Here is a 25265-nt window from a genome sequence, read left to right on the forward strand (position 1 = left end):
GTGGATGTGGTGGTGGTGGATGTGGTGGTGGTGGATGTGGTGGTGGTGGATGTGGTGGTGGTGGGTGTGGTGGTGGTGGGTGTGGTGGTGGTGGGTGTGGCGGTGGTGGGTGTGGCGGTGGTGGGTGTGGCGGTGGTGGGTGTGGCGGTGGTGGGTGTGGCGGTGGTGGGTGTGGCGGTGGTGGGTGTGGCGGTGGTGGGTGTGGCGGTGGTGGGTGTGGCGGTGGTGGGTGTGGCGGTGGTGGATGTGGTGGTGGTGGTGGTGGTGGTGGTGGATGTGGTGGATGTGGTGGTGGTGGATGTGGTGGTGGTGGATGTGGTGGTGGTGGTGGATGTGGTGGTGGTGGTGGATGTGGTGGTTGTGGTGGATGTGGTGGTGGTGGATGCGGTGGTGGTGGATGCGGTGGTGGTGGATGCGGTGGTGGTGGATGCGGTGGTGGATGTGGTGGTGGATGTGGTGGAGGAGGATGTGGAGGAGGATGTGGAGGAGGATGTGGAGGAGGATGTGGAGGAGGATGTGGAGGAGGATGTGGAGGAGGATGTGGAGGAGGATGTGGAGGTGGATGAGGCGGTGGATGAGGCGGTGGATGTGGCGGTGGATGTGGCGGTGGATGAGGCGGTGGATGAGGCGGTGGATGAGGCGGTGGATGAGGCGGTGGAAGAGGCGGTGGAAGAGGCGGTGGAAGAGGCGGTGGATGTGGATGTGGAGGTGATGGTGGGTTGTGGCGCTCAGCAGCAGACAATTGCTATCTGATAATAGCACCAGCACGTTTCCTTTCAAATTAAGCAGTAGAAAACACTGCAATTAATGCAGTTTACATTTTTAGCTTATATGCTCTTTGTTCTGCTAATTTAAAATAAAAAAAAAAAACAGGCTTAAAAACAGGGATGCCTAAAATGTTGGCAGGGAGGCAGCCTGCATCCTGAATTTAGGCCGAATGAATGTTACTTCATTGTTTAACTGAAATAAAAAAGCTCAACTATAATCAACTCCTAGTCATCGCTGCAACAACATTCTGCAAGCTAAGCAAGCTGAGGAAGAAGGGATGCAACTACTGCAAATGTATAACAAGCTGGCTTTTTTGAAGAAGGTCATGCAGCGCTGGTAGTGGAGCAGATTGTCCTGTTTATGACCTGCAGAGTGCGTGTGAAGTGGGCACGGATGAAGTGGCTGGGGGTGAGGGGGTGTGCAGCATGGTGTGCTGAAGCCTGGCAGCAGAGGCGGCGTGCGCGAAAGAAGTGGCCCCAAGGTAAATGCCCGGTGGAATGAAAGGCCTGTGCTCATACAAACCGGAGTGGGTTTAAAGGCATAGCTGTCCTCAAAAGTGTAAACAAGGTTTTACCGTCCGAGAACGCCACAGTAAAGCATTAACACAGAAAGTGTGGTTAGGGATGTTAACACCACAGAGCTTAAACGGCTTCATGACGTTCATCACTGGGGACTGAATCATAAACATACTGTAGCCTGGGCAAGAAGAGCATCACAGAAATAGGACTTGAATCTTCATTCAGCATCAGACACCTCTATTCCTTCATGACGGACACAAACCAGTTAGCGCTGTTTACGGAGTGAGCGAGCCAAAAGATATCTTCATAAGAATGTGCATTTTTTCCAAACCTCAGAAGAGCCCTTAGTTCCCATACCAAAGGAGTAGCTTGCAAGGAGTAAACACAAATAAAGTCGTACAGCAGCCCAATTATATATCGACTTACGGTTGGCATGCAGCCTTTATCACAAATTGTTTGACAAACCATTTGGCGGTGGTTAACTTCGCAATAGCTCTACCTAGAAGATTATTGAAGCATCATCCTCGGTAACGGTAAATTATGTTATAATGATTCCTGCAAAAATGACATGGGGGGGGGGGGGTAAATCGGATAAGCGGGACAAGGTGGGCAAGAAAAATAAAGCATGACGAGAAGTCCAGTGAAAAGTAGTAACACAGAAACCCGGGAAACTGAAAGCACAGCCGGCCGGCCGTGAAAAGCCTTTGATCCGGCAGGGGGTGGAGCGGCACCAAGCTGGGCAACAGATGGCTGGCGATTTGATGCTGTGCACGCGCATTTTAGGTCAATGCGCTTGCGCATTGACCTAAAAGCGCACGGGCACAGCATCAAATCGCCAGTCTAGGTAAGGTCTGTTTAAGCCCATATAGTCTCGCTCCGCTCAATGCGCATGCGCATTGAGTGGCGAGACCTAAAAAAGAGTAACGTGGAGCTGGTGGGAGAATACAACAGGGGAGCACACGAGGCAGAGAGCATCACAGAGGGGGCCAGGGAGAAGCACAAACGCAACAGAGCAACACACAGCGAAGGGGAGAGAAGTGCACAAGGAAGAGATATGGAAACAAGCGGTCAAGTGGAGTGCTTCACCCAAAAGAAAAAATGGTGTGCTTGTAAAGCAAGCATTCGAAGCATAGAAGACAGCCAATCAAAGGAGGCGGCGAAGAAGCTCTGCTCCATGGGCGAGACACACAAGACCGACAGGTTGGGGCAAGGTTATGAAGCAGGCAAGTGAGAGGGGCACGACAGCCAGCCAATGGTGAGCACTTGGCGGGCTCCAAGTGCCTATATGTCCATGGAGAGACCACTATAGGTCTCCCAACAGACAGCTCGTGCACTGTCTCGGAGGTGAGATGGAATGAATATCCGCAAGCGCACACTGCCTCAAGAGCAGGTCTGTGTTGAGGGAACAGATGGAAAACAAGGGCAGGGGGCTGGATTCCCAGACGGGAGAACAGAAAGGTGTATTTGCCAGATGACGTAGAGTATGTGCATATCTTATTTACGAAGGTATTCTCTTCTAAGCTCTGTGTGTGCCAAAGATCACACAGAGCGCCAGCTGGGACTCAACACATGAACAGATTACAAGTGAGATGGAAAAGAACAGAAAGGGTGCGTCTGAGGGGGCGGTGCCGAGAACCGGTCTGATCTCTGCGGTTGTCGCCTTGTGGGGCTGCTGGATAAGTACAGGCCTACAGGGGTACACAGGCATGCAATCTCAATGAAGGAGGTCCACTCAGTAGTGCAGTGGTCTGAACCGGAAGTCCCGAGCGACTCCGGCCCGTTTACTTAAGCTCTCTGGCCACGCCTGGCCAGAGAGTGATACAATGTTTGGGGGTGCTGGCAGAAACGCTAGAGCGCTACAGGCCTGCACACAAGTATGTTTAAAGAGACCAAACAAACGCTACACAGTAATGCAACGAGCCCAATATCACACGGTGCGTGCAACAGGAGGCTGCAGGATTACCACGTGTATTCCAGTTGATCCAATCAACTAGATCCCTTCCTCCTAAAACTCTGCACACTCCTTTCATCCACCATAAACCTTGAAGGATAAAAGGATGAGGGGACGCGCTATCCCCACAAGTGTCCCGCAGCTCTCACACATGCCAGCAGAAGGGCGATCATCAACTGGGCCCTGTTAATGCCCGGTGACTGGCAGTGGGGCACAAGGGAGGTCCGGCTCCAGTGAGGGGGCCGCCGGCACTGACTAGGGGTGCCTCGCAGGGGCAGTGAGGAGGGCTCAGAGGCAGGGGGCGCTCCCTGCACCCCAACAACGGGCAGGCTGAGCTGTTCTCTGCCTATGGGAGCCCCGGCCACTCTTGGTAACACACTGCAGCCGGGCAGAAATATGAAAATAAACCAGTCTCTGCAGGCAGGTGCGTGTTGCGCAACCGAGGCACAGGCGGGGCCGAGTGCAGCCACAGAGGCCCACGGAGGGAAGGAACACAGTGTTCTTGGCACCCACGGGAGCCCGGGGCAGGCGGATAAACAGGCGCCGGCCGGGCCTCTCTTCAGAGGGAAACCCGCCAAAAAGAAACCGAGTATGTGCCCGAGCCCGGGGCACGCATGCCTGCCTGCTGGGCCCGGTTACAGGGGCGCACCGGCCTCTGCGGGCGGGTGTTTGTCCTGGCTGTTCTCGAGCTGACGTGCTGAGAGTTCAGACTGTCCGATGCAGTTTCACAAACCTCACCTACTCAAGGGGGGAGGGGGGGCTATATAAAAACATGTTGACAAAGCGAGTCGGTCTTCACTGTCACTCAGGGGTGATGGTGAAAAGTCGATGCACATCACAAAAACTGCCAGGGGTCAACGAGGAGCAGAAAGGTTTATTAAACAGAGCAGCAACTCGGCTGCGCCCAGGTCTGAGGAGCACTTCAGAACAAGCGGCCAAAGAAGGGATGGGCGACACCCGGGGCCCTTCCCAGGTTCAGGCATGCAAGTCTGGGCAGTGCTGGGGGGTCTGCTGTGCACACAGCGCCCTCTCCGGCCTTCACCACCCCAGGAGCAGGCATGCAAGCCTGGGCAGTGCTGGGGGTCTGCTGTGCACACAGCGCCCACTCCGGCCTTCACCACCCCAGGAGCAGGCATGCAAGCCTGGGCAGTGCTGGGGGTCTGCTGTGCACACAGCGTTCACTCCGGCCTTCACCACCCCAGGAGCAGGCATGCAAGCCTGGGCAGTGCTGGGGGTCTGCTGTGCACACAGCGCCCACTCCGGCCTTCACCACCCCAGGAGCAGGCATGCAAGCCTGGGCAGTGCTGGGGGTCTGCTGTGCACACAGCGTTCACTCCGGCCTTCACCACCCCAGGAGCAGGCATGCAAGCCTGGGCAGTGCTGGGGGTCTGCTGTGCACACAGCGTTCACTCCGGCCTTCACCACCCCAGGAGCAGGCATGCAAGCCTGGGCAGTGCTGGGGGGTCTGCTGTGCACACAGCGTTCACTCCGGCCTTCACCACCCCAGGAGCAGGCATCCAAGCCTGGGCAGTGCTGGGGGGTCTGCTGTGCACACAGCGCCCACTCCGGCCTTCACCACCCCAGGTTCAGGCATGCAAGCCTGGGCAGTGCTGGGGGTCTGCTGTGCACACAGCGCCCACTCCGGCCTTCACCACCCCAGGAGCAGGCATGCAAGCCTGGGCAGTGCTGGGGGTCTGCTGTGCACACAGCGCCCACTCCGGCCTTCACCACCCCAGGTTCAGGCATGCAAGCCTGGGCAGTGCGGGGGGGGGTCGGCTGTGCACACAGCGCCCTCTCCGGCCTTCACCGCCCCAGGAGCAGGCATGCAAGCCTGGGCAGTGCTGGGGGTCTGCTGTGCACACAGCGTTCACTCCGGCCTTCACCACCCCAGGAGCAGGCATCCAAGCCTGGGCAGTGCTGGGGGGGTCGGCTGTGCACACAGCGCCCACTCCGGCCTTCACCACCCCAGGAGCAGGCATGCAAGCCTGGGCAGTGCTGGGGGGTCTGCTGTGCACACAGCGTTCACTCCGGCCTTCACCACCCCAGGAGCAGGCATCCAAGCCTGGGCAGTGCTGGGGGGTCGGCTGTGCACACAGCGCCCACTCCGGCCTTCACCGCCCCAGGAGCAGGCATGCAAGCCTGGGCAGTGCTGGGGGTCTGCTGTGCACACAGCGCCCACTCCGGCCTTCACCACCCCAGGAGCAGGCATCCAAGCCTGGGCAGTGCTGGGAGGTCGGCTGTGCACACAGCGCCCACTCCGGCCTTCACCGCCCCAGGAGCAGGCATGCAAGCCTGGGCAGTGCTGGGGGTCTGCTGTGCACACAGCGCCCACTCCGGCCTTCACCGCCCCAGGAGCAGGCATGCAAGCCTGGGCAGTGCTGGGGGTCTGCTGTGCACACAGCGCCCACTCCGGCCTTCACCACCCCAGGAGCAGGCATCCAAGCCTGGGCAGTGCTGGGAGGTCGGCTGTGCACACAGCGCCCACTCCGGCCTTCACCGCCCCAGGAGCAGGCATGCAAGCCTGGGCAGTGCTGGGGGTCTGCTGTGCACACAGCGCCCACTCCGGCCTTCACCGCCCCAGGAGCAGGCATGCAAGCCTGGGCAGTGCTGGGGGTCTGCTGTGCACACAGCGCCCATTCCAGCCTTCACCGCCCCAGGAGCAGGCATGCAAGCCTGGGCAGTGCTGGGGGTCTGCTGTGCACACAGCGCCCACTCCGGCCTTCACCACCCCAGGAGCAGGCATCCAAGCCTGGGCAGTGCTGGGAGGTCGGCTGTGCACACAGCGCCCACTCCGGCCTTCACCGCCCCAGGAGCAGGCATGCAAGCCTGGGCAGTGCTGGGGGTCTGCTGTGCACACAGCGCCCACTCCGGCCTTCACCGCCCCAGGAGCAGGCATGCAAGCCTGGGCAGTGCTGGGGGTCTGCTGTGCACACAGCGCCCACTCCGGCCTTCACCGCCCCAGGAGCAGGCATGCAAGCCTGGGCAGTGCTGGGGGTCTGCTGTGCACACAGCGCCCACTCCGGCCTTCACCGCCCCAGGAGCAGGCATGCAAACCTGGGCAGTGCTGGGGGTCTGCTGTGCACACAGCGCCCACTCCGGCCTTCACCACCCCAGGAGCAGGCATGCAAGCCTGGGCAGTGCTGGGGGGTCGGCTGTGCACACAGCGCCCACTCCGGCCTTCACCGCCCCAGGAGCAGGCATGCAAGCCTGGGCAGTGCTGGGGGTCTGCTGTGCACACAGTGCCCACTCCGGCCTTCACCACCCCAGGTTCAGGCATGCAAGCCTGGGCAGTGCTGGGGGTCTGCTGTGCACACAGCGCCCACTCCGGCCTTCACCACCCCAGGAGCAGGCATGCAAGCCTGGGCAGTGCTGGGGGTCTGCTGTGCACACAGCGCCCACTCCGGCCTTCACCACCCCAGGTTCAGGCATGCAAGCCTGGGCAGTGCTGGGGGTCTGCTGTGCACAGAGCGCCCACTCCGGCCTTCACCGCCCCTGAACCGCTGCGCCAGGACGCTCCTTCGCTGGAGCAGCTGTGCGCATAACAAAAACCAATAACATAACATAACATAACATATGGACGTCTACTCTCAGGCTTGCCATGACCTGGCTGAAAGATGCAGACAAATAAACAGTGTATTAGAAGCTGGGCGGCGCCACGTCGCTAGGAGGGGCGCTTCTTGGCCTTCCCCCAGTACCACCGCCATCCAAGCTGTGGCTGTAAACACAGGAGCCGAAAACACACTCGTTAATCCCGGCCTCCCGTGTGACCAGGGTGTGCTCTTGGGCAATCGAGCCTTGAATAGATTCCTCTGCTCCTCTTTGGCACGGTTGGGAGGGTTTACAATCGGGGTGAAAGTTCTGGTTAAAAACAGGCTCTGGGACGTACCTGGGGGAATGGAGACGTCTCAGAGAACCCGAAATCCAATCTGCTGCTGGTCCACTAATTTAACAAACGGATTGACCCTGGGCAAATCCTGCTCTCCTCGTGCCCCTCTCCGCTGCCCTTAGGAGATGATTAAAGAGAACAAACTTCGGGGCAAGGAGCCTCTCACAGGGCCTGTGCCAGGGCAGGAGCCGGGCCAAGGGTGCGGCTGCCCCCCCCCCCCCTATTTGTACCCTAGGGTAGGTGGTGAAGAGCTGCTGGGCACCCCCTGGAGCGCCCGGGACCCTCTATGGGATACAATGAGGGGGTGGGCACGGTGCCCTCAGTGCCACCCTGAGTGTGAACTGACGGCCGCACGTGCACTCTTCACATCTGTGTGGTACGTGGGCAATAAATGAAGCAAGCCATCGCAAAAGAACACGAGGCTGGTTTCTTGTGACTAACCCCCAGCTCTGGGCCAGGCCGAGGCGGCGACAGAAGCAGGGGAGTGCCTGCGGTCGCTCCGGCTCTGCTGCAATCTGACCCACCGTGGGCTCCTGGGCAGAGCAGAGTGTCAAACAAGACGAGTGTCAAACTGGACAAGTGACAGCTCGCTTGTTTACCAGGGCCCGGCAGCGCCTTGAGGGGCCCTGGGCAGGCTGAAGACACACCCGCTCTGCAGCAATGAAGAGGGGCTGGATAGTAAACAACGCCATCTTCCATCACCCCCTGCCTCGCCCACATCTGTGGGTCTGTCTGGAAAGAGCATTACAGCTCGCCCCAGCAAAATGTGAACGACACAAACAGGGCAAGGAGGAGGATACTACAAAACATTTTAGTAAATATCAAAAAGGTTTAGCCAACGACAGACCTAAACCGTGTTTGCTTCATCTCGGCAGTGGAGGAGGATGGTAAGGAGGCTATGCTCCAGGGGCGGGACAAACACAGGAAGTGGAAGGAAAGCCATTGAATAAGAAACAAGCATATCAGCCAATAATGAATCCTACCCATGAGGAGGAACTGAGGGCTCTAAGCCCATGTAAGTGGTTTTTATGGTCCACAATAGGATGTCAAACACAGGCAGCTTTTGAAAAACGAGCATTGGCAAAGGGTCTCGTCAGGCTGGTAAAAGCTTTGCATTTAGCATTTTTGGACCTGGTGCAGCCACCACTGGCAAGAAAACTATATATCCAATTGAGGCACGGCTCCTTACCGGTTGGGGCATTTACATCCAGATGGACAAAAATGATGAAGGCTAACTGCCCTGCCTGTAATCACGTCAGGGAAGACATTACACATATCTTCTTTTTTTGCCCAGCATACAGCAAAATCCGGAAGTGTTGGATTACCCCATTATGCAAAAACCTGGGTTTTAGACACTGTGCACACGCCTGTAGAGTCCTAACCTATGACACTGCCCCTCCCATTGTTTTTGCCGTTTCCCGGTTTTTATTCGGCATGTGGCGAAGAAGAACTGTATTCATCCATAAGGAATAATGGACTACTGTTTTTATGTTTTTCTATTCCTTTGATAACCAATGTTTAATTACTTTTTAATTCTGAAGTATTTATGTTTTATCATCTTGCCTGTACATATTTTATTGCACTTTTGTGGTCATCGACCGAAATAAAGTTATCAAAGTGAAAGTGAAAAGCTTTGCCACTCGCCGTCAGGGTAACCGGAGAACAACCACAGGGTTACCAAGTAAACACATGTATCAATGACTGCGATGGAGCAGAATGCTGGGTATGGTGGTCACGCAGTAGTCGTGCATAACATGAGTACATAGGAGTTGGCCCCATTAGAAAGGATGTTCTCGCCTTGTAAGCTGTGCTGAAGTGTGGAATGCCCTGTGTGGGCTGTGGCATTAACCCACCACATAGCAGGGACGCAAGAGCATCACGCTGCTCTGCACTTCAGAGACACTCAAACACTGCACTCAGGGAGCACCAATGCATCACACCGCACTGTACTTCAGCGCACTGTACTCCAAAGGCAAACAGTGCTTTAAGTGGGATGAAAAAGTCTTTGGGACTCAAAAATAGTCATTGTGATCAAAGGGCTTACCTGTGGGCAGGGCCGGACTAGGAACCAAAACCGGCCCGGTGCTCGCCCCCCCCCCAGAAGGGAGGGGGGGGGGGGGGAGGTTGGGGGGAGACTGGGGGTGTGACCGAGCTCTTTGCCGAGGCCGGTTTTCAGATGATTTTGTTACAGGGCCCTGTAACAAAAACAACCCCCAGGGGCCCAAAACCGCCCCCCACCCTTGCGGCCCACTGGGGGATTGCCCGGTGCCAGCAAGGACCAGTCCGGCCCTGCCAGTGGGTGGGTCCTCAGATTCGTAGTGGGACAAGACTGGAACCAAGACTGCATCAAGGAAGACTCCTGCTGAACGTGGGCTCGCTGTTCTGCAAACCTTCTTCGTCGTCTATGCTTCATCCAGGATCTTCAACAGACATGTGGTCATCAAGAACACCCAAAGTAATCTCCTTTGGAGTGAAGGAGTCACCCCCCTGCATCTGCAGGCACTGCAACAAAGCGGACTGGTCAGCTGCTCTCGACTTCCCACGGACTTCGAAAGGCTCAGCAACACGGGTGGTGGTTCTGCAACTCTGTCGAGGCCAGACTTGTCCTCTCAGCAATTTTTAGGTCACTATCCCTTGTCGGAACCACTCGGACCAAACTCCTGTGCACTGTGTCGACTTGCTGTTGTCAAGGCTTGTTGGCTCTGCACTCCAGAGGTCGTCAGGCTACAAGAAGCTCTAGCCTCCCGCATCTCTTCCTGCCAAGTACAGCATCCTCACCACTGTGTGCCTTCCTTCATGGTGAGGTGCTCGAGGTCCTCCTGCGACTCCAGTGCCTTTGGCCTGTGGGTCCTCCTGAGGGGCGTCTTCTGCTTCAGTGGGCTTCCCTGCTGGCTCGGGGCCTGCGCTGACTCTCCTGCAATTGGCGAGTCCCTTGGACCTTGCTGGTCCCAATGTTTCTCCTTCGTTCTCCATGCCAGTTGCAGCTGCCAAGGCTCATTGGTGCTCTAGCCAGCCACTGCCCACCTAGTCACCGACAACAGATGTAGGACAGCTCATGAACAGCTCCCAGTCTTCCTCAGCATCAATTTGTCCTCACAGCTGCAGCAACAAGGTCTCTGTCAACTTGTCTCAACTATCAGTCATCACTAGGCATTGCTCTTCTGTGCCTCCTGGTCACCTGAGTGGCAGACTCTGTCCCCTCTGCTTACAGGTTCTTCACTTCAAGAACCCACCCTTGGATTCCACCGGATGCCTACACAGTCTTCCCCAGAGTATCTTTCCTGAAGTCCTCTATTGTGGTCTACAGCGGTTTCCGACCGCTTTGTACACAGTCACCGGCTTCCCTGGTGTAGGTATCCTGGTTCCTGGGGTGGGTTGACTCTCCAACATTCGGTCTCCCACCGTTTTTCTTCAGGTTCCACTGGGAAAGGTCCTCCTTGAAAACTGAACCGCGACTTTCCCATTGACTGCCATTGGACACACTGCTTTGTTTCAACTGTGCAATCAGACTCCGTGGGGTTCCTGGGTACTTACCTCGGGTGGTTCCTTATGTCCCCAGCTCTTCTGAGTCTTCTGGTCCAAGTCCTGACTTTGGTCACAGTTTGCCAGTTCGCATTCCACTTTTAGTATATAGTTTGGTCTCCACCTGGAGACCACTGTATTCTGTGCTTACCCATTTGCAATAGAAGTATTGTGTACTTTTGTTTATATCTTCGGGTAGGAGATACCAATGAGTCCGTGAGTGCTGTGTAATAAATAGATATTTTAAAATATACACTGTGGGGTTTATTTTCATTTAACCTACACTACATTGTTAGAACTGGTAAAACAAGCTACATAACACTCCTTCAAGAGAAGCCTGAAGGCTGCTCTCCACAGCTAGACCACTAAAATCACCATAAGGGTTATATGGATTAGTGCATGGTGCTTCACCTAAATAAGTGTGCACCATACGCTAAGCCAGCCTCCTACAGAGCCCTTTTCATCCCTACATTTTTCTGAAATCCTCCAACAGCGTATCACACAGGTCACCCCTTTCCCCTTCTGCACCACCTTCCCACCCGCTCCTTCTACATGTGCTTTTGTTCATAGCCTTCATTTCACCAGCACAAACGCCAGACAATCCCTCATCTGTAAGCACGCTGATTTTCTTTTGGTGCTGTCAATATTGGACATTTGTGTACCTCCTTCACACTTTCCACAAGAATCACAATTTCAACTGCACATTTGTGATCACTGCTCTATGAGCTCTACAGCGAGGCCAAGGCCTGGATGGGTATGGAGTCTGAATATCTTTATGACCCACTGACAGGCACACTGAGAAGGTGGTTTAATAATAGGTGCAGGTTATACCTACACGCAGTAACACCCCAATCACAAATTCCAGTCAAGTCTCAAATTAATCCTTACTCAACCCACGTTCGGTTGCAAGTCTAGTGCCAAAAAGTGAATAACGCCAACAAGGGCTATCTGGTTGCGCTTGACCGGGATCAAGTCAAAGTTTCAGGCTGACTGCAATGGAGCACGGGTTTAATACGTTGGGTGGTTGGGACCGGTCAAGTTTTTACCTTCTGACTTAGTCACTTTCTTGGAGCTTTTACCCCCTCGACATAGAGTGATCTTCCTCGCCAAGCTGGGTTGCAACACAATGACAGCGGCAGCAGCTTGCTTCAACACGATGTCTCAGTTACTCCTGGAGGTCTTGGCCTTCTTCGCTCCCATCGAAGAGCTCTGGAGCTTTCAGTAGAGCAAACCTGGATCTCAGGCAGAGTTGCGGTTCAACGTCGCTGGCTTGACTCTTGTCGTCTGGATCTGTCAACATATGGATTTTTTTTTGCCCAAATGCTCACAATCTTCTGGATCTTCTTCCAAAAGATCTCATTTGGGTCTTTGAGGGTCCACAACACCAGCCAAAGGTCCAGACACTCGGAGTTGCCTCTTGGAGGTTTGAGACTACAATTCCCACAATGCACCTAGTCAAATCCTTTAAAGGATTTCCCAAAAACGAAATCGCCATCATTTCCCTCACTAGGGCCTATAAAACATTTCATAATGTCGCTGCTTTTAATTACGAAGTATCCTACCCTTGAGGCACCTAGGGCAGGCCTGAAGGGTGATTTATATGTAATAAGAGGCAGTTTTAGATTTTGGGAGTACTTTTAATTCCAACATCGAATTTGGACACAGTTTCATTTTAAAAGCTTCCTGCAGAGCAGGGCTGTCTTTAAAGTGACAGCAGACACCACACAGTATACACTTAAGTGTGTTAAATCCACTGGGGTCTTTAAGTCAACATGCCCTACTATATACTAGGGGCTTAGAGGTAGGTTGCTAGTTCCAATTGTAATTGCACCCAAATACAATATACCTTTTAAACAAAGCACTGGCCCTGGTTAGAGCAGCGCACAATCAGAATCTGTAACCACCCGTATAAGTAAAAAAAATGGGGTTGATTAGGGCAAAAAGGATGACTCATACTACCTGCAGCCTCACCTCTTTAGGTCTCAAATGTGCCCCATCGTGAACACACATGTGTAACTAGAACTCACCCAGACACCCGGGGAAGACTGTTCACAGTATGCACTATACAGTCTTGTGTTGCATGAAAAACTACTGAAACATGTAAAAACAAAAATATTCCTATGCATTTGTTCGCGTTAACTGGTTGTATTTACAAAAAGTGATCTTACATAACAACTTAGGTCAAAACTTCTCACGTGCATAGCTAATATATACTCGGCTCCAACAGGGAAAATACTCATTAATGGCAATACCTCAAACAGCTTTCAAATCAAAAGAGGCACGAGACAGGGATGTCCACTCTCCCCCCACCTGTTTAACTTATATATAGAGCCACTTGCTAACATGATTAGGATGTCTGAAAAAATTATCCCCTTTAGCTCCAATAACTGGGACCTAAAAGTTGCATTGTATGCTGATGATTTGATGATTTACTCGAGTAATCTAAATCAGTCATTTAATAACATAGGCAGGTTTTGGGGAAATTTCTGGTTATCAAATAAATCATGATAAAACCGAAGTAATGCACTGGAACATGTCTACTCCACAAATTGAGTCCAAAAGGAAAATCAGATACCTGGGGATCCAAGTCTTAGAGAATACTGATGATATCGCCCAGGTAAACTTGGATCTAAAAGCTAAGGAGATGAGGAAATTATTGAAGTCTTGGAGTTACTTATCTCTTACTTTTATGGGGAGAGCTAATGTAATAAAAATGGCTATCCCACAAAAACGTACTTTTGTTTTTAACTCAATACCTCTGGAGTTTGACTCTCGGAGTTTAAAGAAAATACAGGGTGAGATAAATTCTTTCATTTGGGCATCTAAGGGTGTTAGGATAGCTGACTCAGGAAAAAAAAAAAAACAAGGTGGGATAGCTAGCCCGGATCTTATGTCATATTATAAAGCTTTCCACTTTAAGAACATAAGGCATCTTTTTCAGGAATATGAGTCATATCCTCCTTACTGGAAAGCAGTAACTAAACACGACCATTGCCTCTAAGTTCGGCCATCAAAAGTTCTTTAAAAAAAATTAGATTAAAAAGGTGCCAAGATCAGCCTTTAAGCCTTTAAGCTATGGTCCGACATAAGGAAACAATGGCGATACCCATATCCGCAAGCACCGATAGGGAACTCTCCAGGATCCCCCGAGTGCCTGAAAGATTCACTAGCACAATCTCTGAAAAGGGCAGGGATTACCAAGTGGGGAGAGTTACTGGATGATGGGAAATTAAAACCTTGGAACGAGTTAATGAAAAGGACGAAAAACGAAATATCGAGGTTCAAGTTACAACAGTTGGCAAGCTGGTCTAAAGATCAAACGACGTGGCCAGACTATGTCGAGAACCTAGAGGGTGAACTGCAATTAGGCTTTGGGAAGAAAGAAGTTTCGAAGTCGTATTAGCACTTAGTGGAGAAGAAGGAAAGTGGAAACGAAACTCCAGATCTTACGTGGAAGAAGATTTACCCGGCTCAAGACTTGCAGCAAATTTGGCAAGTATCATGCACTTTATGGCACATTATTATTTCTACACCTCTTAGGAAAAATCATTTGTTTACCCTGCACAGATCGTATTGGACTCCCGAAAAATTGTCCAAGATAAATGCCCGGGTGACCAAGAATTGTCCAAAATGTGGCAAGAGGGAAGCAAATGATATCCACATGTTTCACTCAATGCCATCACCTAGATATATTCTGGAGTGAAGTTGGTAAGATCATTGATGGTAGCTTAAACACGACAATTAAGGTAAGAGCCTTTAATGTTATTTTTGGTGTTTTGGATATTAATGAGTCTATCACTATGTTAACAAAAAAAACAGAAACACCTTTTGTTTACACTCATCCTGATTGCCAGACGCGAGATTTGTATAAATTGGATTCTTCCCTCTCCTCCGAAGGTTGAGGACTGGATCCGCTCAGTAGAAAAAATGTAGGAATTTGGATAAGACCAGAGGGAGATAAAAGCGCACAAAGCACTGGGAGTTATGGGATACATACAGGCGGTAGGTTAGGAAGGGGTGTCCAATGATTTAACCAACGCGATCACGTTGCTTAATGAGTTCTAATGGGGCTGGAAACAGAGGTACGTAACTCATGCCAAATTTGGCAATGGTTGGTATCAAGCCACGGTCTCCGAGGGCGTCTAGTGAGAGGTGACCCTGTAGCTGTACAAAAAGATCTCAAAAATGAGGACAAAAAAAATATTCCTACAAAATGCAAAAATGAAGCAAAACTTGTGAAATGTATATAGGAATTGCATCTCCAATTTGGACCACCTCTGGGATTTGTAGTCACTGTTGAAATTCAAACATTGCTTATGTTCATAAAGCCAAGGATAAAAATACATGGTCCAATAATGACCCGTTTAAGACCGTTTTTAATTACTGCCAGGTCTGAGACAGGTAGGACCAGCCCCAATTAAAGCTGTTGGTAACAGTATAGATTGCACCTATGGATAGTAACTTAGGGCATTCTAGGGTGCTAGCACACTACAGTGCACAGCCCCTACCAAACCAGTGCACCCTAGGGCCACAAATCCAACACACTGATCATAATACTGAGGGATCTAACTCTGTTTTAGAAGGACACTATCCCACTGCACCCTAGGGCCACTGGATGGCTACAAATAACTGCAAGTATGAATGCAGACCTACTGTACAAGTGAATAAGGGCAGTGCCCCAGTACACTGCTGTCGTGTCCTCGTTGTGGGCACCACACAGGACAATGATCCACAGGACACAGGTTGGTATAATTACATTTCTTTATTGTTATCTTAGTTGCAGCTGGTCGTATCCACGTCCGTCCCCTTGGTCGCCCTGGTCTGGTCTGCCCCTTCCTGTCCCCTGACCGGATGTCGTGTCTGGTGACCTGGTCACCTCCCTCATGACCCACAGGGTCCTAGTGTCCTGTCCTCTGTCCCTGCTTGTCAGGTCGCCACAACTGCCACACGGGATTCAAGCTACTGCATACCATGGCTTTGTGGCTACAGTGACCCACCACCAACCCCATAGAGAAGAAGGGACACAAGTACCACACTGCCACCAAAGGACGGTAACTCACCATAATGCCCCAGGACACGAGGCTACTGCACAACATGGTTTTGTGGCCACACTGACCAATCCCTCTACACCACACTGCTGCTTAGGGACAAAAGCCCACCACACTGTCCCCAGGACACTAAGCTACTGCATAACATGGCTTTGTGGCCACACTATGCCCCCTCTACATAGAGAAGACCCCCGCCCCCCTGAAGACTGATACCACACTGCTGCCTAGGGACAGTAGCCCACCACACTGCCCTAAAACACTAGACTACTGAATAACATGGCTTCACGGCCACACTGACCTACCACCCTACACCACAGAAGACCCCCATGGGGAAACATACACAACACTGCCACAAAGGGACAAAAAGCACTCCACGGCACCCTCCATAAACTACCCCCTCACACACACATTACAGCCAGGGCAGAAGTAGAGAGTGGGCGAGTGTCACTATTTTTAGAGAAAGGATTCCGTTCCTCTCACTGGAGATCAGAGACGGCTCAGTGGTGTCACTGCAGTGAATACGCTAGAATGTGTTTATACTGTGCTTGGTCTGCCCTGTGGTGTTCCCACTGGCAGCAGCCTCTAGATTTGTGATAAGGCCCAGCGGGGGGTTATAGTTGAGAAGTTATAGATGCATTCACACCATCATGTAATGAGCTGCAAACGCGCAGGGCTTTGAGGCACCACACATGCTTTTAGCACCACGTTGTATCGGTAATTAAACGCAGCCTTGTAAAGTAGAAGCTTCCAAGTATATGTTTTATTGGTTGAAGCGCCGGGTGCAGAGGCGTTCTTCCGTGGCCTTCCTTCCACTCCAGGCGGCTCCAGAGGAGTGTCAGCGACCCCGAGCAGCTGTAGATCATGAAGGCCGGTGGAGCGGACGCAGGGTGCACAGAAGAGAGCGCGAGCGCGCGCAAGGCTCGTGCACACGGCGACCCAAGCGCCGCCTCTTCTAAAAACGTGTCTCCTTCGGTCATTTCTGAGCTCCATTACTCGCGGGGGTGTAAATGTCTACAAGCTCGAGGTCACCGCAGGTCTGTGTGGAATAACTTGCTCAAGGTGCTCGTCGCCTGGAGGGAGGGGACGTGGCTTTGCGGTGGAGCGCTCGACCTCGGACCCGGGTTCGAGTCTCGGCAGCGACGCTCCACACCCTGTGACTCTGGGCAGATCACGTCATCTCCCCGCGCCTGAAATGGGCGTGTCCTTGCGTGACGCAACTAGCGCTATGTAGAGCGCTCCGATGCCTCGGCGCTACATGAAACAACAGTGGTAATTCGCCCCAAGTCTCTTCCTTGGCCCGGTCTTCGCTGCCCTCAGGGCGGGGCCCAGTGGGGTCGCCGCCTCAGCCTAGGCCCGCTCCATTTCAAAGAGTGCGCGTGCGAGGCATGGGGGCGTGGCAGCAGCAGCCAATCCCTCTCAGGGGCGTGGCCGGGTCCCGCACACGCTGGTGACGCGCAGGGCGTGACGCAGCCCTCGGTCTCCAGGGAGCACGTGAGGCACTGACGTCGGTCCATGGAATGTTCCCGGGTCATTGAGAAGCCCGCGCGCTGCTGACAGCGCCAGGGGCTCGCGGGCGCCGCCCCCTCAATCAGCCAATCCCCTCAGGGGCGTGGCCGGCTCCATACACAAGCCGGTAAATAAACACTGCGTCAGCTCTGTGTGCACAAGATCACACGGCGCAGGCCACGCGCCGAGCTAGAAAAGCACACTGTGGAGGAATGCAAAGCAGAGGCGCCCCACAGCCGCTCATGCACAGGGTTTTAAATCAGGCGGCTCCTGCCGGGCCTGGGCATTAAAAAGGGACATTGACACGAGTCCCTCCCTACCACGACCACGTTTATGTCTAACATTTTTTGCTTCAATCTCATGATCGACCACCAGAGAGACTGAAGACACAAGCATCACAGACTGAAGACACAAGCATCACAGACTGAAGACACAAGCATCACAGACTGAAGACACAAGCATCACAGACTGAAGACACAGGCATCACAGACTGAAGACACAGACATCACAGACTGAAGACACAGACATCACAGACTGAAGACACAGGCATCACAGACTGAAGACACAGGCATCACAGACTGAAGACACAGGCATCACAGACTGAAGACACAGGCATCACAGACTGAAGACACAGGCATCACAGACTGAAGACACAGGCATCACAGACTGAAGACACAAGCATCACAGACTGAAGACACAAGCATCACAGACTGAAGACACAAGCATCACAGACTGAAGACACAGGCATCACAGACTGAAGACACAGACATCACAGACTGAAGACACAGACATCACAGACTGAAGACACAGACATCACAGACTGAAGACACAGGCATCACAGACTGAAGACACAGACATCACAGACTGAAGACACAGGCATCACAGACTGAAGACACAGGCATCACAGACTGAAGACACAGGCATCACAGACTGAAGACACAGGCATCACAGACTGAAGACACAGGCATCACAGACTGAAGACACAGGCATCACAGAGTGAACTGGGTCAGTAACACAAGAACCCTTTCCTTATGATGCAGTTGACACAGGTTGTTCATACTCTGCTTAAGGATGGGCACAACATACCACACGGATCAATAGGTAACCAGCTGGAAACCAACAGAAGCACTGGTGGCGAGGGCTGAGAAGAGATATGGCGCTAAAATCAGTCGAATATAAAAATACTTCATAGGCTGTCATTTTTAGAGACCCAAGTTAGGACATCTATGCAGGCCACGTGATAATGTGCGACACAGAAATCACCTGTAAACAGTCAAAGACTGATTGGTAGTGGTGAGATGTATACCTTGTGTTACTACCAATGTGATCTACAGTGGCGGGGTGGCTCGCTCGGCCTGCTAGGATGAGATTCGAAGGGGTAGACATTAGGTGGACAGGATTAAAGTTGCCGAGTAACCCAGAGTGCATTTGATTTGTTTTCCTCCCTGTACTCCTTTGTTATTATCAAGGTTCAAACACAAGGTTTCAAGAGATAACATTACCTGCAATCAAAAAAAAATGTGCGCCAACAAAATTCATAAAAACAAAATAGAAAACAGTTTCCACCCTTTCCACTAACAATAATGTCAACTTTTAGGCAATTCTTCTTGGAAGTTAAATAAAAAACGCAACAACCAAACATAAAAATACATGGTTCAGTCTGTGATCCCATTTTCTCCACTTCTCATCCTGTAAGAAAAAGCATATTCCCCCTATGTAGGTCATGCTCTGAGGTCGCCCAAGTATTATGAATTTTTATAAAACACAATGTCTTCTTTTGAGTAATTCAGATGGCTGGGCGAGGGTGACAAATTCATCATTCCGGTGAGGTGGGAACGTAAAACATCCTGACGGACAGGTGATTAGCAGTGCCTGAAATCTTGGTTTGTGACCCGATCTGTGGTCAGTTCGGTTAAAGCACAGTCTGAAGAGTTCAGCCATCAAGTTTCCCAAAGTATGAAGCTACAGTCTCAACAAGGGTTGGGGGCACTCCAGAGTCGGCCTCAACCAGCAGCTTCTGATTGGTGCAGGCTGAGGTAGCACTCTCTGCAGGTACACAGGGCCTTTGCCCCTGTACGCCTCGTGCAGTGCTCAAGACCTTGAATTCGATCTCTGTGTCGACAGGGAGCCAGTGCATTGCTTAAAGGCTGGGCCTGATGCCACTCCTTTTGCGAAGGTGAAGGTAAACACTTCTTCTGAAGGCGACGCGGTGTTTTTTTTTTTGGGGCTGATCTCATTAGGTGATGTTGCAGTAATTGTGTTGCACCATGAGTTTGCAAACAAGTTACACCACACCACTGTGACCTATTTAACAAAGCTCTAATTTACTCGTCCCAGGACAGGTCGCAGTGAAGAATAACCAGTTGATCTGAAGTATACGGTGTGGTGTGCTTTTGTGGTGCTAAAACTAAACACGCCAGAGAACCTAATTGATACAGGACAGTTTGGCAAGTGATTTTTTCCAATAAGCAGCGCAATTGATTTTATTGAAACAAAATATAAGTAACAATAGGAAGCATCTGTTATAAATGTTGTATGTGCTACCGTCCCCAACCAACCATACTTGCGATTATTACTCATCCTATCAAATACCCACTAGTCTATAATAATCCCCCAATTGCCCCAAATTACTGACATACGTGGGCAACCCCAAGCAATATACATAGGCTCCTCCTTGGCATGCGATCTTTTAAGTGCTAAAGTCTACAAATGATCAAAGAAATAAATTTAGATGCAGACTTGAAAACTGGATGGACTCCAACAAAGAAATGAGGTAGGGCTTTGGGAGAAATATTTGCTAGGAATAATGAAGATTTCGGTAGGTGTGGAGAAAGGTTTTGGAGACGAAAACAAAAGTGTTTACTTTTCCGAGCATCCCGACTGTTCTGAATTGACACTAATACACTATGTTACTGTGGTGTGTCAAGGCAAGCATCTGTAAAATGCTTCACATAGGTACAGAGTAATGTTTTCACAGTGCTACTAGTAGACCCTTCCAGGTTTATCTACTACGAAGGACACAAAGTATGTTAATTCAATGTGTGCTTGTGTCATTAAGCTCCTTGTTACTCAAAACACCTCGACTGATTTTGGCTCTGGTGGCGCGGTCAGCGACGTGTACAGTGCCCATATAGGCATCACCCAGAACGCTGACATCAGTTTCTTTTCATGACTTTCCATGCCAGTTGCACAGAGGCACAAAGAAAACTGACCACCGCGGTGGAAAACTTGGGCCCGGAAGAGGAAACAGCCTTGACCCTAGAAATCTGTTCGCACAGCAGGAAGAATGGGTGGGTTGGGAAAGAATCAACATCTCGATAAGAGTCTCTACCAGATATGGAGTTACCAAAAGGTAAACAACAATTTTGTTATCTGATAGAGACTTCTAGCCTCAGATTCCTCACCTTAGAAGAGATACCCAAGCATTACCTTACTGGAGGTGGGCTTGCAAACAGGATTTAAACCAGAAAAGTCCTGCAGGGACGAACAGGCAAAGTGCTCAGCTCAACGGACCTGGCTGTCCAGTGAGCAGTGTTTGTTGAATGTGTGCAGTGAGGCCCACGATGCTGCCTGGCAGATGTTCGGGACCAGAACTCCATGTGTAAATGCAGCGATCACAGCCTTTGTTCTTGTGTAACGAAGCATGCAAGCCTTCTGGGGGTTGCTTCTTGGCCAAAACGTAGCAGATCTTAATGCAGAGCATGTTCCATCAGATGCTTTGCATGCTCATTTTGGGTCCAGCCACTAGAGTCTCTGCACTTCTTTAAAGGGATGTGGCCCTGCATAAAAGGTAGGCAAAATGATGAACTGGCCTACATGGAACGGAATGACTACCTTCGGCAAGAAGTCCGTAAACACCTGCACTAGCCTTAACCTGATGGAGAGTAGAAAGGGTTAGAACGCCAGCCACATCGCTCAGAACGTCAATAGATTCATGCGGACTCTGTATTCTGCCGGAGACCAGAGTCCTCTGAACTCCACCTCTCCCAGATGGAAGCCCCATCCCAGGAGTGATGCACCGGTCACTACTGTCAGATCTGGTTGGGCAAGGGGGGTTGTCTGGCGTTGACCCAATCACTGCTCGATAACCACCACTGCAGATCTTTTTCAGTACCCTCCAAGAGATGCGCCATGCTGGAGAGACTCCCCTAATGCTGTGCCCACTGGAACTTCAGGTCCCACTGCAGAGCCCGCATAGGACGGCGGGAATGTGTCACACTCAGGGTGCAGGGGATATGTGTCCCAGCAACCTCAGTCTCACCGAAACCCAGAAAAGGTGGTGAAATATTGTAACCATAACCTGAATATTCAAGAGGGGGGGGCATGGTTGGGCACTTGCCTAGCGACACTCTCTCGTCTCATCAAAAGACTTTGACGGACTGAGTTAAGACACCACTTCGAAGTCTTACACTTTTTCTTCTTGTATGACTTGCCGAACACCCAGATGACTTAGACCAATGACTCCACGGCCAATCCTGGCACCTTCTTCTCCACCGCGATCGAAACTGTTGTGGTGTCACAATTTAAGCAGCCAGGAGCTTAAGGGACTACTCCCTCAAGGAGTTGGGGTGCATGGAGCGGCAGTCGACGCACATCTTTGCATCATGGTTGATCTCAAGTCACCAAAGGCAAAAAAGATGCAGGTCCACCACCAACATCGGTCGGTGGCAGGCACAGCAGAGGTTGCAGTCAGTTTTTCCAGTGGACATCCCTGTCACACCAGGAGAATGCTCCCATAAAAGAATTGACACAAAAAGTAAAAAAAGGGCAGTCAAAAAATAACTGGAGTTGCTCTCCCTGGATCTGCGCTGACTATTGCGAAAAGTAAGGAAATTACATCAGCATGCTTGGTTAGACCAATATAGGCACCATGCACGTCACTTCTGGCGGGGAGCAGACTTGTACGACACCACCTACTGGCACACAAAGGAACTACCCACGAAAATGTTTCCAGATCCAGTCTGACGCCGAGTGAAAGTACTATGGTAAGGAATCGGAGGCTAGAAGTCCCCATCAGATAAATGCTTTGAAACTGGGAAGAACCACCAATAGTGAAAAGGAAGAAAAAGGTCTAAAGGTACAAAGGGAGATAATCTAGATAAACCATCAGGTGATTTTTCAGTCAATGCGAGTAATTAACGTTTAAATCTGACAGAAGCTGAATACATTTTGTATGCAGATTGTTCAGTTGTCCCTAAACAGTTGCAAAATAAATCATAGCTGAACTTCTACACAATACAGCAAATAATTATAGAGTAAAGAATTCTTTCAGTTTTTCAGATCTGAGAACTTACTCTATTTCCTTCATCTCTGCCTCCTCGTGTGTCAGGTCCTCTTCAACGCTGTAATCCAAGACAGAGCCCACGCCAAATGATCGGTTCCTTCGGATAATGGGTTTGATGGCTTGCTGGTCCTCACCAGCTACAAACTGACCATAAAATGTCAACTTCATCATCTTCTCAAAGAGCTTCTGCCCCAACATTTTCTTGCATAGGTGCATGAGCTGTGGGCAAGAACACATGAAGATAATTAAGTAACCCTTCTACAGTGCAAGGAATAACATTATTCCAAGGTGAAAATATGTGACGTGCATGAAGTAATATTTTAGCAAGTAACATTTCCCGCTGTCCTTCCTCAGAGGCCCCTCCTCCACCATTACCAGCTGTCCTTCCTCAGAGACCCCCCTGAGGGCACCCGTCGGCCCTCCCGCAGCACCCCACCCGTCAACTCTCCGCCTGCCCTCCCTCAAAACACCCCCCTATGTCAACCCTCCCTCAAAGCACCCCCATCAGCCAGCCCTCAAAGCACTCCCTACCGTCAACCCTCCCTCCCTCAAAGCACCACCCCCATACCAGCCCTCCCTCCCTCAGAGCAGCACCCCCATTTCAGCCCCCCACTCACATTCACTCCCCCCACTCACATTCACTCCCCCCACTCACATTCACTCCCCCCACTCACATTCACTCCCCCCACTCACATTCACTCCCCCCCACTCACATTCACTCCCCCCCACTCACCATCACTCCACCCACTCACATTAACTCCCTCACATTCACTCCCCCCCCACTCACATTCACTCCCCCCCACTCACATTCACTCCACTCCCCCCACTCACATTCACTCCCCCCCACTCACATTCACTCCCCCCACTCACATTCACTCCCCCCCACTCACCATCACTCCACCCACTCACATTAACTCCCTCACATTCACTCCCCCCCACTCACATTCACTCCCCCCCACTCACATTCACTCCACTCCCCCCACTCACATTCACTCCCCCCCACTCACATTCACTCCCCCCCCCCCTCCCTCCCCTCCGTTCACCCCCCCACTCACCTCCTGGTTCTTCTCCACCAGCAGCTCGTAGGAGCAGAGCCTGAAGACCAGCAGGCTCCGCAGCAGCTCCCAGCTGCTCTTGCTGCGGTAGGCCTCCTCGTGGTCCTCGAAGTTGAGGGCGGCGGAGGGGCAGCCCCGGTGCCGCCGGGGGCCCGCCTGCGGCTGCTGCTGGAGCTCCAGCCGGGGGCCCAGGAGCAGGGGCCCCGCCGAGGCCACGGAGGGGGGCTCCGCCTCGGCGTTCGGCTGCGCCCTGGTGGCGGGGGTGGAGGAGCGCAGCCGGGCCTGCAGCAGCCCGGGGGCGGCGCGGGAGAGCAGCGGGCGCAGCGCCATGACAGCACGGGGCGCAGGAGGTGAAGAGGTGCGCGAGGACTGCGCGCCACACGCTGACAGCCACGGCACGCACGGAAACCCCGCCCCGACCCGGCCCGCAGCCAACCAGATCACGCGGAGGACCACAACACGCCCGGAGACCCCGCCCCACGCCGCAAACCCCGCCCCTACCCGGCCCGCAGCCAACCAGAACACGCTGAGTACCACAACACGCCCAGAAACCCCGCCCCACGCCTTGAAACCCCGCCCCAACCCAGCCAACGAAAACACAAGAACCGCCTCACCACGCGCGGGAGGCGTCTACGGCCGGTGAGGGTCAACACATCTATGACCAATGAGAGAAGAGGGTGGGGTGCCGGCCACGCCTCCTCAGCCTTCTGCCTTTGGCAACGGGGAAGAGCGCAGTTGTGGCCATAGCCCCGCCCCTTGTGAGCGGTGAGAACCGCTCCTATTCCGGGAAGGTTGCCATGGCGCTGTGCCACAGTACTATCCGCCCCTCCGCGCGTGCTTTCCTATCACCCAATCAGCTAGACAACCCTGTCAATGTTTACAAGGAACACGTGCGCGCGCTCACTCTATCCTTCACAAGGGTAACTGAATGACCCGTTCAAACCGCTTCCGGGCAACACAACCGATGCCCCCATTTGATTTATTTTACTACATTTTCTCTTAAAATTGCCAGAAGTCAAAGCAAAACAATAGGAAAATTAATGCAGTAGACCTTTGTACTCTCTACCATTCCTATGTGACTCTTAGAGTTTATCCATTTGTATCTCTTCCTTGAGTGACTTTACTACTTGTACATTTGCAATTATTTTCCTAAGTCCTTATTTTTTTGCAACTGGTTCTTATGTAAAGCGCTCTGACACCTTCGGGTAAAAGTTCGCGCTATAGAAAATCGCATTAAATAAAATAAATAAAATAAAAATCCCAACATTTTAGAAGTGGAAACCGGGAGATTTGACAACAATAATTGGGAGAATGATTTTAGCTAACGTTGTAGACTTTTCAATTCTATTAAGGACTGGAAGGCGAGGACGAGGCTTTCTCTTTCTTTGCTGTTTATTAAGAAAACTTTCACAGCGGGCAATTAAAATGTATGAATTAACCCCTTCCCTGCGGGGTAATTCCCCCACGGTGCGGGGGAGGGCGGGGGGGGGGGGGGGTGACCGTGGTGCCACGGTACTTTTGACGAGACCAGCTCGTCATCAGTCACGGTGGAGCTGTGCTCATGACGAGCTGGTCTCGTCATGGCCCTGCCCACTGATTAATTCGCCCGCACAGGCGGAGAATTAACGACGCGTGGGTGGCGTGGAGCCATTATGAAGAGATCAGCTTGTCATGACCACAGCTCCACCGTGACTCATGACAAGCTGGTCTCGTCACGAGCACCGAAG

The 25265-nt window shown here is 52.0% G+C and overlaps 1 protein-coding gene across 1 annotated transcript in view; it reads right to left on the reverse strand.

The window, feature by feature from the left end:
* Positions 1–23921, reverse strand: part of PRODH (proline dehydrogenase 1) — a 264432-nt gene extending 240511 nt beyond the window's left edge. The window contains exons 1-2 of the mRNA XM_078655684.1: positions 23539–23921; positions 22494–22702 (exon numbers count right to left, since the gene is read on the reverse strand). Coding sequence (XP_078511810.1) covers positions 22494–22702; positions 23539–23868 — 539 coding nt within the window. The 5' untranslated portion in view covers positions 23869–23921. The remainder of the gene's footprint in view (positions 1–22493; positions 22703–23538) is intronic.
* Positions 23922–25265: the final 1344 nt, after the last annotated feature.

The sequence above is a fragment of the Lissotriton helveticus genome, chromosome 7 (assembly GCF_964261635.1).
Source record: "Lissotriton helveticus chromosome 7, aLisHel1.1, whole genome shotgun sequence".
NCBI lineage: Eukaryota > Metazoa > Chordata > Amphibia > Caudata > Salamandridae > Lissotriton > Lissotriton helveticus.